Source organism: Nelusetta ayraudi, unplaced genomic scaffold (assembly GCF_046127955.1).
Source record: "Nelusetta ayraudi isolate G7.1 ecotype Tasmania unplaced genomic scaffold, CSIRO-AGI_Nayr_v1 ptg000026l, whole genome shotgun sequence".
NCBI classification, from domain to species: Eukaryota; Metazoa; Chordata; class Actinopteri; order Tetraodontiformes; family Monacanthidae; genus Nelusetta; species Nelusetta ayraudi.
This window is the reverse complement of record NW_027466076.1, coordinates 5,612,276-5,628,093: the sequence shown is the minus strand read 5'-3', so window position 1 is coordinate 5,628,093 and position 15,818 is coordinate 5,612,276. Positions and strand designations below refer to the sequence as shown.

The following is a 15,818-nucleotide window of genomic DNA, read 5'->3' as shown; positions in this document are numbered from 1 at the left end:
TTTACATTTAATAATAAGACCTAATACTGACTTTAACAGTGACACACGTAAACCCCACTATAGCGATCTATAAGCCAGAACCCTATAGGGAGAGTAAGCACTAAGCAGTCATTCAACTGCTTTATTCAGGCAGGTGTGTTATTTTATTTTACAAATTGTTAGGATCCAAATTTCCATTTAAAAGTGAGGTCAACTATAATGTATGCACAGTTGACACCTTGAATTATGCTGGATTTCACAGACTTCTCAGCACCTACCCTAGTACCCTAACCCTGACCCTCGGCAATAAGGGAAACGTGGAAAGAACCATGACAGACAAAATAATTTTATTTTTTTTGTATTTTGTATTATCTATTTCAATTTGTGATAGCTTATTAACACAATGATGATGGCATGATGGCCCAAATCACCGAGTGGCATCAAATGCATTGTAAACAAAAAATGCTGTAACATTTTCTTTTGCATTTACACAATAACAAATTTCTACTTTTCACATTACAGAATAACAAAATAAAATACATGAACTGGATTTTCAGTGACACAGTCATTTAAACATGTTTAGCTCATGCTTCATGTTGTCTGGCACTTGTATACTGGCAGAAAAATGGCATTGGCCCAAACGGAGGTGGGGAAAAAACTCACTTTCAAACTAAAGTCATGAGCAGTGACTCCTCAAACATCACGTTAAAAAGGTCGTTGGACTGAGTTCCATCCGTAAACACATTGAAGCAGCTAGAAGGGGTGGCAGGACTCTGGGAAGAGGAGCAAACTTCAATTTATTTCTATTAACTCCCTCATCAACCGTAACTCTAAACTCTCAACAGAGCGCTACAACACAGCTGTACTCTGAAAAATAAATGATATTCATGACCCTGATTTTATAAAAAACAAATTATATATTTGTATAAAGTATGAGTAATATGACATTTTATGGTTTCCATCTGCGTTCCATTTTCCAGCTATACTTTAAAAAGCATTATTTTGTAGTGAGCAAGACAGGAAAATGCCATCAACTTTTTTTTAAATCCCTTTGAGAGCCGCTCGTTTGACACAGAGCACCATCTGAGAGGCATGTGGGCAGGTCCGCCTCCGATACCACCTCTGCGGTATGTAGACGAGGACCCCCGAACAGCGACTTATCAACTTGCACTCCCGTTCAACACAGAAGCCCTGGGCGGCTGAAGGAGGCCACCCACAGTCAGCAGTTAGGGTGCGATGCTGCCCAGCAGATCAGGAGTCAGGTAGCCGGTTGGTGTGGGAAGAGTTTTGGCTGTTATCACCAGCGGAGCGGGCGTGGAGTTCGGCGTCAGCAGGAGGCTGTTCTGCCTGTCCACGGCCTCCACCATGGTGTAGGCGGCAGTCGGGTCAGGAGGGGGCACCTGGGGCAAGGTGGGCGGAGAAGATCCGGAGCCTCCGCCGGCCTCGCGTGGCTCACCGGCGCCCCCTGCGGACGATGCCGAGCTGGTTTTGCCGAGCTCCGAGGTGTAATCTCCGCCTCGGGGGTCGAGCACCACCAGCTGGAACTCCTTCTCCTCCACCTTCCTCTTCAGCGCAGCGTCTCGGCCGTGGCTTCCCTCCAGCTCGCTCTGCTCCTCCGGAGTGAGCAGAACTTTGCCCGACGGCTTCACCTCACTCACCTGGGTGTACATGGGCTCCCCGGCAGCGGGGGTCTGGACTGGAGCGGTCTCGCCGCTCAGGCTCTGGTTGGGGATGAGCGGGTGGAACGGCGACGTCTCGGGGTCGCTGGGGAGGTCCGGGTCGCAGCAGCTGGCCCGTCCGGAGTCGTCGTCTCTGAAGGCGACGGTCAGGGCGGCGCCGTTGGAGGACAGCGAGCGGTGCATGAGGCAGTCGGTGTCCAGGTCGGTCAGGCGGTCGCACTGCTCCTCGATGTCCAGGTCGATGAATTCCACCCAGGGGTCGCTGTTGTACAGCTCCGGCCTCAGGTCGGGCGGACTGCAGAGGATGGACGTCAGCTCCCGCAGCTTCCCTTTCTGTCAGGACAGAAACTCAACCAGTCACCTTTTCAATACGTCACACTGACTATTTTGGATGAAATGACGTCATTGTCGAAACAAACGTGTGAGTTGTACCTTCAGCAAGTCTGAGTCGATGCCTTTAATTTTAGGCCCAGGAACAGGAGGCAGCAGAATGAACATCAACCTGAGGGAGAGAAATAAAGAAACAAGTCAGACAAAAGTACACACATTACAGACAGCACTGCAGAGTCATGCATCCTGCACGCGTGTGTTGATGTCACTGCGCAGTCGCGCGTGCATAGCTGCAGTGACTGTCAAATACTCACTTTGCCTGCTGCGATATGACGACCAGAGCCAGAATGACCACGAAACACAACGAGCCGAAGACCAGCAAGGCCACAGTGGGAAAGTGCGAAGCTGAGGAGAAGCACACACGGGCACATATGTTGAACTGTACACATGCATTGCTGGGTTTTATCTAGACCAGTCTCATATGGGCAACCACAGAAAAAACAGATTCATGTCTGTACATTTAGATTAAAAAAAAACAACCTTGCAAACTAACTTAAAGTGATTTTATGAAGCAATAATTTCATTTTTGCATGAAAGTCGGGAGGCCACAGCGGTACCCAATCACCATCCCAGTGCAATGGGCCTCTTAACTGACTATTCCAACCAGGTGCTTTTGAGCATTCTGCAGCATCCTTCAGTTGCACCTGACCACAGTCACCTTATTTCAATCACATCTATGGAGGCAAATGTACTTTGTATAAGTAAGCATAGTAAGTGTAGGTTTTGTGACGTACAAATAAATAAGTGTACCAATCTAAATGCAAATGTGGTCGATTGTAAACGTAACAGAAGAATCAAACTAAAGGATTTTTTTTTCCCAACACAATGATTGAAGCAACTGACAGTGCAAGGAGTTAGAAGCAGTCTTCTTCCTGTTCTTATGAAGTGGCGTCCTCCAGTAGCCGAGGTCACACGGCTGCAGCCTGCCGAGGTTGAGAGTGAGAGAGCAGCTTCCTGCGGCAGGTGTTTACCTTTGGAAGGAATGTGGATGAACACAGAGTCGCTGAATTCTCCAAACTCTTTCCCGCCGAGCATTTTGCATCGAACCCGAACTTCATGCATGACGTTTGTTTGAAGTCCGTACAGCGAGCAGTGGGTCGACTGCACAGGCTCCAACTGTGGGGGTGGAAACAGGATTTGACCGTTACAAGCGGTGCCGCAGTGATCCAGTGATTGTTACTGACGACCACAGCGTGCTGTTCATGAAACCCTGAAACAAACTTGAAATACCCACCACCGTCCACTTGTCAGTGCTGTTGTCCCGATACTGGACTTGGTACTGAAGCGTCAACCAGCCCATCTTCACGTCTGCAGAGTGAGGCGGCACCCAGTTCAGCATGGCGTCAAAGTAACTGCTGGTCAAGCTCACATTCAGCAGCATCCAGTTGAGGTTCACTGGAGGGTCTGGTCGCACTGCAACAGAGGAAGGTTGCTCTTCCATTAACAAACTGAATGTTGTTGAGAAACATTTGCCAGTGTTTAACATCTTAAAGACACCAGATGGCAGCAAATAACAGAAAGCAAGGCATTGATGAGCCAGACTAGACTACAGGTACCACCCAGGAAATTAGAATATCCTGAAAAGGTTGTTGTATTTCTGCAATTCGACTTAAAAGGTGAATTTTATATGAAGGAATAAAATGCAAATCAATATATTTCAAGTTTTTATTTCTTTGGATTTTGCTGATCAAAAAAACCTCAAATTCAAATGTGTTTGTGGTTTTAATAAGCTGAAAATCTTAATCAGCAAAGATACAACAAGGAACTGCTTGAGATGTCAATTTGCGTGGAATGGCTGTTGGAATGTGTTGCTTTCATCTTTTACTTGATATTCTCATTGCTCGGGTATTTCCTGTATGTATTTATGGGCTTTTCCCAATACAAAAGCCATAAATGGAGCCAAATATGACCCACTGGACCTGTAATGTGAGGTGGTGGTCAGCGAACGTACCAATGTCTTGAACATGGAAGTGGCTCTCGTCGTAGAGGACGGCCTGGTCGCTGGAGCGCAGCTGGATGGTGTAAGTGGTCCACACGGTCGTGTGGTTCTCGTTGAAGAAGCACTCGTGAGGCGCGTCGGCGCTGTAGTGAGGACACTCCGTCCAGCCAGTAGGGGGAGTGTATGGGACCCTGCAGTGGTTTCACATTCATTTTCTATTGAATACATTTTTTGGCAAACGTTAAGTCGTGCTAGCACTTGAGCATTGGAGCAGAGACTGTTGAATTTAACGATTGGCAAGACAATATATGAATCTGGCCGTCTTGTTGGCTCGCGGGTTAAACATTAATTTGTATCAGTGGTACGAAATGGAATTCTAAACAGGATTTTTAATGCAATGTTTGAGTCGCTCTGTCTCTCTGTAAAACAAAGCAGTTGCTTCCATAGAATCATTTTTATCCAACTGAAATTGTGCGAGTGTCCAAAAATTGACTTCTTTGCAATTTGTCTCAATGTCCTTTGCAAGCGTGCGTATCCTTGGTAATGAATTCAAATATCCGTGCCGTACTTGTTCTTAAAGAAGAGGCGCAGGTCTCCCGCCTCGGAGGCGCTCTGGGAAGCACCGACATTCCATCTGCAGCGGAAAGTTACCATGTCGGCGGAGGCGCAGCCAGTGAGGTGTGGAGTCTGGGGCTGGACTGTGGACAGACAGAGATTAAAATATTTTGCAGGTCTAATCATTTCTGACACGTTGAGTATCGGCTTTGCTCCGTTTTTCTCTTTTTTTGTGTGAAAGAAAATCCCACCCTGGCGACTTTCTTCCCTGAAAGTCCTCTTGCTTTTCAAGGGACGGGCTCCAAAACGCCGCCGCCACATCTGCTTTTCCTGGAAATGGTTTTTATGGCTCTTCCAGCGAACGCTGCAGCCCCGGAGGTCACTGCCTGTCACGGAATACTCTGCTATGCTGCTGCATTCCCAGTACTCACACATGAACCTGCGCGGGCAAATTATATATTCAAGCTGCCATGTGACTGCTCCGTGTGCCAAGTACAAGGTAACCTCGTTTCCACACTGGCCACAAGGTGGGCCAGAACCCCTGACCCACTGGCACTTTGTTGTTTGCTCTCTGTCTTCACAAGCTTTTAGTGCAATGCAGGGGTTTGACACCTGGCCAGCATCATGTGAAAAACTGGCAGCAATACAACGAGATGTCATTAATACCCAGCGGTGGAGAAAAGTTTTTGGACACCTCGTGCAATTGTGATGTACTGGAGACCCGGTCCCAGGTCTCCAAGGCCAGTTTACTGCACTGCAGTCACCTGCGTTGACCCACGCGCTGCATAATTGGGATTGAGCAAAACTTTAAGGCTCTTTGGAAACTTTCTTTTCCCCCACCACCGTCTTGTATTAAACCCTGGAATTCAAAGGGTTCACAGACTCCACACTTGGACATTTTTATATCCAAAACAAAACTGGCTCATGGTGTTTGGCTGCCCTTTGAGTCTGGGAGGGGGAAAAAACACAGATCTGAAAACGCATTTGATCGCAGCAGACTTTCACCGAGGCCCGGATCGTTGGTGCAGTGTTTGTTTTCCGCCGCTGAACTCGGCCTTTAAAAGGGTCGGCCCCCACTGAGTCAACACTGGCCACACTGGTGGCCACACAGGTGGCTGGCAACCAATCAATGATTCTGGGGACAGCCAGCCAGCGGGCGAGCGCACGAGTCGGCGGAGTACCGAGAAGTGCGAGGACGACAAGGACCCCCTTGCAGCTCTGAGTCGCTGCTTCAGGGAAGCAACCGATTAAAAATAGCCTGTTTACTCCACGCTTCCTGGATGGATGGGGGGAGGGGTGGTGGGAGGGGGGGGGGCAACAAATCAGTCTGACACTGGGCTATGCAGAGCATTCGGTGGCTGTCCCTCCTCCAAGTGGATGGCGTGTGTGTGTGTGTTTGAGTGTGTGTGCAGAGGGATGATTCAGTTTTGCATTCGCCGAGCGACACGGAAATGTGCACCTTGCTGAGGACCTGCTGGATGCAACTGCACATGTAAATCATAAAGACACGTGAGACACCAAACACATTTCAGGGCTCCGAGATCATCATCATCATCATCATCATCATCATCATCATTATTATTATTGTAGACGCTAAACTAAACAATAGAGAGGCACCGATACCGATACCAGTATCGGATATCGGTGCCGATACTGGAGTTGAGTCCTCCAATAGATATTTTATGATAATTTCTTAAAGCAAGGCAGGCGGGATCAGCTTGCTGAATAGAGATGTTGTTGTTCCATTATGAAGCAAAGTTAAAGTTGAAAAGACACTGATCTTTTTTTTCCTGTTTTTGTTATTCATTTTCTTTAGATTTACATAAAGATTTAGATTTATATAAAGTCTTGGTCTGGTCTGGGTCTCGATGCTCTCTAGTCTTGATGAGGTCTTGGTCTGGGTTGGTGCAGTCTTGGCTACAACACTATCTTTCAGTCAACTGACCTGGCTGACTGCTCGCTGCTGTGTTTGCTCAGCAGCAGCAGCAGCAGCAGCAGTCACCCTGAGTTCACACTGGCTTTATGTCAACATGCTAGCAGCGAAACGCACCGCCGCGCCGCTAACAGCTGCCACAAGAATCATTTGGCGTACGACGTGTTGCCATCACTGTGCCATGACCCGGTCAGCTGAACACCTTGTTGACGTCCAGGGGGGAAACTAAAACATCCCCCCGTGAGTCTCGGCTCGGACGCGCTTCCTTTCTCCTGCGTTTTCAAAGAGCAGGAAATGGGAAGCGGGGCTATTTTCCTCCACTGGCAGATCCACTTCATTCCAGCTCCTCCACTTCCTGGATCATAATCATGGTGTTTTCTGATGAAAGCATCATTTCACCAGTGTGCAGAGTGGAGGTGCAAAGCTCTTTCCTGTGCAGGAGAACCTGTTTGCTTCTACGTCAATCATCGCTCTCACTCTCTCTCTCTCTCTCTCTCTCTCTCTCTCCCTCTCCCTCTCTCTCCCTCCCTCTCCCTCTCTCTCCCTCTCTCTCCCTCCCTCTCTCCCCGGGGGGGCAATACCTCACCAGCTGTATTTCCTCCTTGTCTAAAGGCCACGGCGCTCCGCACGGTGATTACTGAAACCTTTTACCGGCTTAACAAGCCACAAAAGAAATCAGGCCCAAGGCTGAAAGTGACAGTGGGCGAAGTATAATCGTGTTAGAAAGCAATGTTCTGAGTCTTCGCTGATGTAAACAGCTCCGGCGCTAAGAGAGACAAAAAAAATGACCTGCAAACCTCCAACTGAGTGGGAAGAGAGTGGGGAGTAGGACGAGGGATCAATCCTTGTTTTGATATCGATGCTTTATAAGGGCGATTAAAGCAAAAAGAAGAGGATAATACTCTAATAGATTTAAACTTTACATTCAAATTTTAAAAAATTGTCCAAGTCTCTTTGTGTCAAACTGGGATACTTAATGTTTGCACGTTAAAGAAACACATTGGAAAAATAAGGTGTAAAGTGCTGATCATGTGATCATGATTCCATCATTTTTAAGTTAAATTTTGTGCTAAATCTTCTTGCGGCAGTGCACTTTATTCATCGCCTGCACCAATAACTAAACAACGACAACGGCTAAAAAGCACTTTGTATCAATGGCCCAAACACTTGCCTGCAGAAACAGAAATATGTGCATGTTTTTAAGTGAGATAAAGCCAATGACAGAGAGACAAGTACAGCCTTATCACTCTGGAATGAAGTCTAGAACGCAGATGTGAAACCGGTTGCTGATTCCATGCTGACGTCACAACAGGTGTTGAAAGAAAAATCGTGAGTTTGAAAGGAGTTTCAGAAAATAATGTGTTACATTAAAGTTGCACATGTGACTCAGACGGTGTAGGGTTTGCAGCGATAAGCACTGAGCTTCAATCTTCTTCTTCTTCTGTGAAAACCTGTGATGACATTGTGAAGCGATTCTTTTTCATGAGTGGCCACAACGGAAAGCCTAATGTGAAGTCAGTCCAATGGGTGCAGACTGTTTGGGAAGCCTGTAAGGCAACTTGCAGCGGCCGGATTGTGAATTAAAGAACAGCCAAGCAGAAAAAGCAACGTACGACAGGAGGAAGGTGGCAGAGTGGTAATGATGGCGAGTTGTAAAGAACAGTAAGAGGACAGAGTGCTATAAAAAAGCAAGTGGGTTTAAAGGGGTTCTTTGGCCAGTGGGAAAGGGGCTTAAGATGCAGGAGAGACGCGGTGGCGGCTCAACGAGGCCGGTGGTCTGCCAAGGTCGCTTTGTTGCGTAAGAAGAAGCAGGCCAGCAGGCCAGGTTCTCCTTTCACGGAATTCACGGAGGAGATCCACTTCACGGCCACTGGGTAACTGTGTGTGCAAACAGTCTTTCAGCCGGTGCTGAAGGGCTGTTGGGTTGAGGAGGGTGTGTGTGTGTGTGTGTGTGTGTGTGTGTGTGTGTGTGTGTGTGTGAGCTCTCAAACACCCCTTCAACAGCTTTGCATTGTTCTGCTGTGGAGGAAGGAACACTCTGCTCTCCAGAATTCCTGGGAAGCCACTTCGCGGGAAAACCCACTGGTCCCCTTCTCCATGGAGAGGGGGGGGAGCGCTCCGTTGTTGTGCAACACTGTTGCACAGTCCCACAGCGCACAATCAGGCGCACAAACAGAGGGTCGGCGACGGCCGCCGTCTGGCGTGGTGGAAATTTCGATTCAAGAGAGACGAGCGACAAGACCGCAAAGACGGTGACGGTCATCACCGTACATGGAAAGCAGAATTAAAAAAATAATAAACAAATCAGATATTGAAATGCGATACCTTGGTCAGAGTCCAGGTCCAGCGCTGCGGCGGTGAGGAGGTGGAGGAGGATGAAGGTGTGCAGAGCGGCAGCCATGCTGTGGACAGGAGCTGTGGGAGGAACGCAGGGCAGATGTTCAGTCTCCACCAAGCACCCCAGCTCAGCCCGGCCCACCCAAGCCCAGGCCTGCCCGGCCCACCTCCCCAATAAAGAGCCGGAGCGTGCAGAGATGGTCCGGCCCTCCTCCAGGAGGGGGAGTCTGGGTCCACCGTGACCAAGCGCTACTTCAGTATGTCCTGGTAGTTCAGTAGCTGGCAGCCTTCAAGGCGGCCGGCAGGTGAATGAAACCTCGCTTGTTAAAGTTTTGCTTTGCCACTAATGACACAGACAAACGTCTCTTTTTCGATTTCGCACTAATTTAATTTTTACGATTCAACTTTTCAACTTGACAGCTGGGATAGGCTCCAGCAGACCCCCGTGAGCCTGAGCTCGGGACGAAGCGGGTAATGGAAAATGAATGAAAGAATGAATGAATGAATGAATGAACTTTTCAACTTTGTGACAAACATCTCTACAGCGATCTGTTGTGCCCACTGCCAGTCAGCCGGGAGATATGTTAGCCTTTGAGCGTCACACTAGTGCAATAGCCTGCGCAGCTACCAGGTCTCGGCCCAATAGAACGCCGTTGTGACGTGGCGCAGCTGGAGACTGGAATCGTGCACGTGCGGCCGAGGACATCTGCAGCAACTATGCAGCAGTAATAACTCGTTCAATGTTGAACAAAAGCGGATTAATATTCTATCACTTTTTATTATTATTGTATTAATCCTGTGCAGAATTAGGGCAGCTCGTTCAGCAAAAGGGGTGAGATCCCAATAGCAAGGTCCAAAATTATTATTATTTATTTATTTATTTTTTTTTTTTTTAAGAATAATGCAAATATGTCTTGTCTCGTGGTTCTTTTTCAAATGACTGCAGTGCGTTTGAGATTTTACTTAATGAAAAGTAAACAAAAAAAAAAAAAGAACGATTGATTAACCCAAAGAGAAAGAGTTGAAAAGCTTGAAGTGAATCACTGAGCACTGATTCACCTAATTGAGCGGTCGGCAGGGAGGACCGCCGCCGCTTCATCAGGGATGCAACATGTTTAATTCATTGCACATTTCTGGGAACTGGCACTGTTTGTTCTTCCTGGAGAGGAGCGTTTCCAAACACTCGACTGTTTAGTTGTAAACGTGACATCCAGCAGCTGCACCTACTGAAGCCTCCCGTCTGTTTACCTCCCCTTACCTCAGGCCAAGCTTTCACTTTATCCCCTCAGTGTTTCTGCCCAGAAAACCCTTCATCTCAATGTGCTGTTGTCCGGTTTGCTCGGCCCTCAAGATGCAAAGAGGCGCAAGGGTCATATTTCCTCTAACGGTATTCTGTCAACACAGACATTTGCATCGATCGTCTGCCCTTATAATTTATTTTCCTGGGGTTTTTCCTCTCTCATGCTTCCGGGTCGGCGCCTCTAGGCTACCGTAGTCCTCCTCCCACCTGGAGAAGCTGTTAACTGGCTGCCTTTGTTTGTTTACTCGCATATGTCGTTGTCCTAGCTACAGCAGATGTTCAAACCAGGAAGTGATTCCGTATGCTGTCCTTGCCACTGCCTGTTAGCAAATTATTTTTCCGAAGTGGCGTACGACATGCACTTGTCCCGTTTTTGTAGCATATTTAACGAGATTTCCCAGCAAAAAAATCGAAAATCGAGTTTTCAGAGAAAAAAAATTGTGATTTTATTTTTGTCCAAAATGGCCCAGCCCGACTTCTAACGAGTCACATTTCAACTTAAAAAAAAAAAAAAAAAAAACTGTTTAAAAGTAACTTGTTAATTAAATATTAATTGTTAACATTTCTAGGTTCGCCGTCCAAATTCTTAATAAAATCTTACAGGTTACAACACTAGCTAGGTTTCTTTACACATGAAGGCTCTCATTGGACGAACTGTCCACGTGGGAGGCAGTCAGACTCACACTTCATTCAAAGCAAAAAGACGTGCCGTGCGACTGTAGAGCTAGAAAACCCTGACAGCCAGGAAGGTTTTCTTGGAAAGCAGCTGTCCTGTCGACACACGCAGGCCCGCAGCAACGTACTTTGACTTTTATGGTCGTTTCACTACCAGCGGCTTTAGCGCTGCAATTATTTCGCCATCATTCCTGGGATGCTGGCTTGACATGCTCCAAGTGTGAGGAGCCGACACTATAGAAGGACTGACACATATTTGACAAGTGTATGCAACACACACAGCTGCAGTATAACTACTATGTTCACTGTACTAACAGTTCAGTCTCTTCTGTACTTCCGATTTGCATATTTTGTAACGCTCATTCTTTTGAATTGTTTGGTACCAACAGAAGACCGCAACCCTTCTTTTTTTTTTAAAACAAACAACAAGATCTACTCACCAGAAAATGCCAGACTAAAATATTTGCAAATAATTCTTGAGTGAATATCCATGTTTTGAAATATATATATATATATATATATATATATATATATATATATATATATATATATATATATATATTGGTCAGGCTAAACTGACAATAATCTTCTGCGCAGGCACAAACTATAATTTCTAGTCTGTGTTTACCGTCAGTGCTCAGCCAGGAACAGACCAGTTTCACACGCTGGGATTCCTTCTGCGGATAAAGCAGGCGCAGGGAACGCACTCTGCTAGTCAACACTGATTGCGCAAGGGCCTGGGCAGGCCTGGGAGTAGAACACACCAGCGCCACTTCCACTGGATCCTTGTAGAATCAACGACAATGCAGACTTTCTGCCACCTGCGTTGTGGCGTGATGGCATTCAATTCTGAGACACAATGGAAAATCTCAACCGTATAACTTTGAGCAGCCTGTTCCTTTTGGAAGTAACGCGTGGCTCCTCCCGACGACTGGTGAGGCTCCAGGCACCTTGATGTTCAAGAGAGAGTCAACAACAGCAAGGCCAGCTGTCTGGAACTTGTGGGGAGGACTTGGCAAAACTTTACGTGGGTTGCAGCCGACACACACAGCTCTGCAACTCAACCCACAACTGCACGTTCCTCACAGATGTGGCACTCATTTGGATCTGTAATTTTTTTCCCCATTGGCTTACTTTGTGTGCTGCAGGTTCAGATGTTCGACGGGACGCTGGCACACGGCAGTCAGAACCACCTTCAGGTAGCCCGGCTGCAGAGTCTTTCCACTGCAACCAGAGGCACTGCGGCGCATCTGTGACTATCTGATCTCCACAGGGTTGCATTTCATAATTCACCTGCCTTCTGATTGGACACTCGGCCCCCGGTTGCCAGCTATAAACTCAATACCCAGGGTCTAATTAGGTCATGAACTGTGGCTTCACGTCAACTCTTCTCATAGAAGATCTTGTTCATTGGACATTACGTGCAGGGACAGATCAGTGTAAACACGGCTCAACTCAATGAGGGAGGGGAGGGGTTTTTTTTTTCTTCATCTGGAATAATATAGTTTTTGCCCAACCTATTAATAATTAACCCCACTTCAAATAGACCCTTTATTTAACCCTTCACATAAACCAAAGAAAGAACTTTATTGATAGTTTTAAGACTGATGCTTATTTCTTTCAGTCTTAGAACTGCTTTTTTTTTTTTTTTTTTTTTTTAATTATTATTCACAACAACTTGTGACAAAAACCTTCAAAACTAACGTACAACAACAGAACTCCTCCACACAGCTGCGACACAGGTTAGAGGTGCAACTGAAGAAGGCGAGTTGGCACCAGCAGGCCTGCTGTCTACTAAAGGTGCATTTAAGTGCTATAGCATTGTTACAACACGTTCAGTTTTGCTAGCAATTTTGGTTCTGCGCCCTTAACTGTGCCTTCTAGTGGCTAAAAACCAGCGGAAAGCCTTCGTGTAATTCGCCAACTTTGCGGCTTCGACTCGGAACCCGGTTCTGCCAAACAAGCACTCCCGCAAACTTGCGCAAACATTCACGGACTTCAGTCCACGGCGTGACATGTTTGTGTTCAAGATGAGGTCCGTCACACACGGACACACTTTTGCCTTGGAACACAATGTTCGTGCAATAAACACGGCCGCCCGCGTTTACGTACAGCTGTGTACATTTGCGGCGACGTGCGACGCAGGGAGAAGAACCGACAAACTCACCGCCGCGTCGGAGCCAACAGCCCGCTGTCCCCTGCCTCTCTCTCTGCCCGGGAGAAGAACCGCGACCAACGGCCGCTTGTTCGCACGTCGAGGAATTCCAGGGAGTTTTTACGTCGCCCGTAGAGCCGCCACTCCGGAAAGCCAACATGAGCGTGTCAGGCGGAAATCCATGCCTGGCTTGGTTGGGAACACTGTCGAGGAAATCTGGGACCGGGACCGACTGGCGTGTCCGGATTGGAGATAGCAACTCTCTGGTCTCCCTCTGTTGGTGGCTTTAGGGTACTGCAACAGAAGAGGCGCCAAACAGCATTCCACTGGAATACTATGATGGGGACATTTCTGTGAGGAGTTGGCTTGTTCTCCCTGTGTCTGCTGGCTTCTCTGCATGTTTTCCCTGTGTCTGTAGGGTTCTCTCCAAGTTCTCCAGGTTCTCCCTGTGTCTGCTGGGTTCTCTCCAGGTTCTCCCTGTGTCTGCTGGGTTCTCTACATGTTCTCCCTGTGTCTCCTGACTTCTCTCCAGGTTCTCCCTGTGTCTGCTGGGTTCTCCATGTTCTCCCTGTGTCTCCTGACTTCTCCCCAGGTTCTCCCCGTGTCTGCTGGGTTCTCTCCAGGTTCTCCCTGTGTCTGCTGACTTCTCTCCAGGTTCTCCATGTGTCTGCTGACTTCTCTGCATGTTCTCCATGTGTCTGATGGGTTCTCTCCATGTTCTCCAGCTTCCTCCCACACTCCAAAAACATGCATGTGATGTGAATTTTTCAGAAGTTATTATTCAGGGAACCTCCCGATGCTCCCGTCCCAAACCAATTACATATTTGGGTGAATCCCTGACATTATTTGGCTTTAACATATTGCTATGAATCAAGAGAACCCTCACTTCTTACCATCTCTGACTGTTTGTGACTGTTGATTGTTCCGGCGTCTCTGGGAATCCAACTCACTGTCAATCAGTCTACCAGGAAGGAAGTTCCTTTTTTCGTAATGAGATGTCATTGCAAAGAGGAAAAGTAACTTTTGACATTTAAAATCTGATCATTTGGCAAATATAGCTATCCATATCCCAATCCATGGAAACAACTTCAATCACTTCCTGGCACTGTGAGTGTCGCCCACTCATCACACAGCAACTGCTTGTTTCTGGCTGACATGACCGCCCACACGCCATATGCATATTTAGCATGCTGCACATGACAGTGATGGATGCACACACACACACACACACACAAACAAGCATGTCACAGTTCCTTAAATTAGCTGAAATTACAAGGCAGTTCCGCCTCCATCTGTCGCTGTTTGACAGCCTCTTCTTCCAGTTGAGTATTTAAGGCTCACTGCATGTGCAAAGTCTGTCAAATTATATTATGTCTGTCATACTTCTTCTATTCCCAACATTTCTATGCCACCTTGTGTTAGTGTTAGGTATAACCCTTTAAATCCTTCACTTGAGAAAATCATTTTTGAGATATGAAATGAAATTATTTTGTGTTTCTATATGGCTTGTTCTAAGTTTGAGGTTATAATGAGGCACTAAGGCACGTAATAGCGCAAACAGGTTTTTTGTTTATTTGAAATAGGGTTATTTTAGGGCTTTTTTTTAAACCACTTGAGGGCAGCAAAAGGAAACAGACGTGCATGGTCTGAACAGAGGAACGCATACTAACAAACTCTTTCCACAGTCTTGAGTTCAGCGTGACAGTTTTAATCAATATTGTGTAAACGAATCAAGACAAATGCGTTTTCACAACAGTGCAGTTTAGATATAATGGCAAAAAATATTCAGATTTCATAAGAAATTATAGATTCATGAATGCAGAAAAATTAGAGGCATTTGTGTCTGGAGTGACACAGATGCCTCTAATTGAATGGATAAGTGTCTCTCCTTTTATCCCTCCATCCATCCACCCATCCATCCATCCAGTCATTCATCCAGCCATTTTCTCTTGCTGCTTATGGCGCACTCAGGGTCTCTGGGGACTCTGCAGATGTGCCGTCAGTCTTCAGGAGAAGGCGGAATTACGCCCTGGACGAGTCGGCAGCTTCTCGCAGGGCCGCAAAGAAAGAAAAACAGCCGTTCACACCCGCACTCACACCTTCGGCAAGTTTAGTCACTCGTCACTCATCTCCTAATGTTTGGGGCTTGGAGAGCAGCAGGTTTTAAAACGACTCCTGGCGACATCGGTCTCCTTCTTCCGGGAAGGTGAATGAGAATATTTATGGGAAGATTCAGTAGACAACGATGGTACACGGTGAATTGTTAATAATTCTGCCATTTTTCAGATTGATATCTCCACTAATAATCACCATGAAACCAAACAATTTGATTTGTACGCACATGAAAAAAAAACATTGAAATAAAAAGCAAAGACTTTTTCTCTTTTTTATCTAAAAATGGACTGCGTGGGACTGGATTCAACCTTTGACCAAATTGTGCATGTTCTTTCCAGCTGTGACACAACAACTTCTGTTGCAATCCAGTGCAGCCATCCTGGGGGGGGAAAAAAAACAAAAAAACAAAGTACTTTTCAGCTTTCACAGCAAACAAGACTGACCAAGATTTACTTGAACTGAGTTCAAAGTGTTTTTGGATTGAAACGCAGAGAACAGAGCCCAGTTGGCTTTGGACCGAGGCTGAGCAAAGGAACACTGGCTATGTGTTTGTGATGTAGGCCTGTTCGGATCCGGTCACATTTTCTTCACTGTGGAAATTCCTGAACTCTGGAAGAGTTGCACAATCGCCCCGCTGCTCCCTCGCTTATAATCTGACCTGCGGCTGCAGTGCTGAGAACCAACTGCCAGACCTTGAGGGAGACATCATGAAGGTAGCATAATACACACTTTACCATGTCAGGCTTTCAGGCTTTCAAGGA

The 15,818-nt window shown here is 46.7% G+C and overlaps 2 protein-coding genes across 4 annotated transcripts in view; one reads left to right on the top strand and one right to left on the bottom strand.

Moving 5' to 3' along the window:
- LOC142890373 (growth arrest and DNA damage-inducible protein GADD45 gamma-like) overlaps window positions 1-15,818 on the top strand; it is a 170,351-nt gene that overhangs the window by 14,693 nt on the left and 139,840 nt on the right. The window lies entirely within an intron of this gene.
- On the bottom strand, window positions 325-12,022 carry LOC142890360 (growth hormone receptor-like). Of its 3 annotated transcripts, none has more exons than XM_076029329.1 (9): window positions 11,922-12,022; window positions 8,801-8,890; window positions 4,556-4,685; window positions 4,000-4,178; window positions 3,283-3,461; window positions 3,020-3,164; window positions 2,303-2,393; window positions 2,091-2,160; window positions 325-1,991 (listed from the first exon to the last, which is right to left on the bottom strand). In XM_076029329.1, the coding sequence occupies exons 2-9, from the start codon at window positions 8,874-8,876 to the stop codon at window positions 1,206-1,208; spliced, it is 1,656 nt and encodes a 551-aa protein (XP_075885444.1). In that variant the 5' UTR covers window positions 8,877-8,890; window positions 11,922-12,022; the 3' UTR covers window positions 325-1,205. The 3 variants fall into 3 exon arrangements, with proteins under 3 accessions (XP_075885444.1, XP_075885443.1, XP_075885445.1); XM_076029328.1 differs by lacking the exon at window positions 11,922-12,022 and adding an exon at window positions 11,416-11,604; XM_076029330.1 differs by lacking the exon at window positions 11,922-12,022 and adding an exon at window positions 11,228-11,294.

What these genes read in the sequence shown, in the direction of transcription:
- LOC142890360 (XM_076029330.1), bottom strand. Translation starts at nt 11,279, where the DNA reads ATGGATATTCACTCAAGAATTATTTGCAAATATTTTAGTCTGGCATTT. An exon ending in GGACCTGGACTCTGACCAAG is followed by an intron (nt 4,686 to 8,800) that starts GTATCGCATTTC and finishes GTCTGTCCACAG; the next exon opens with TCCAGCCCCAGACTCCACAC. An exon ending in TCGACTCAGACTTGCTGAAG is followed by an intron (nt 1,992 to 2,090) that starts GTACAACTCACA and finishes CTGTCCTGACAG; the next exon opens with AAAGGGAAGCTGCGGGAGCT.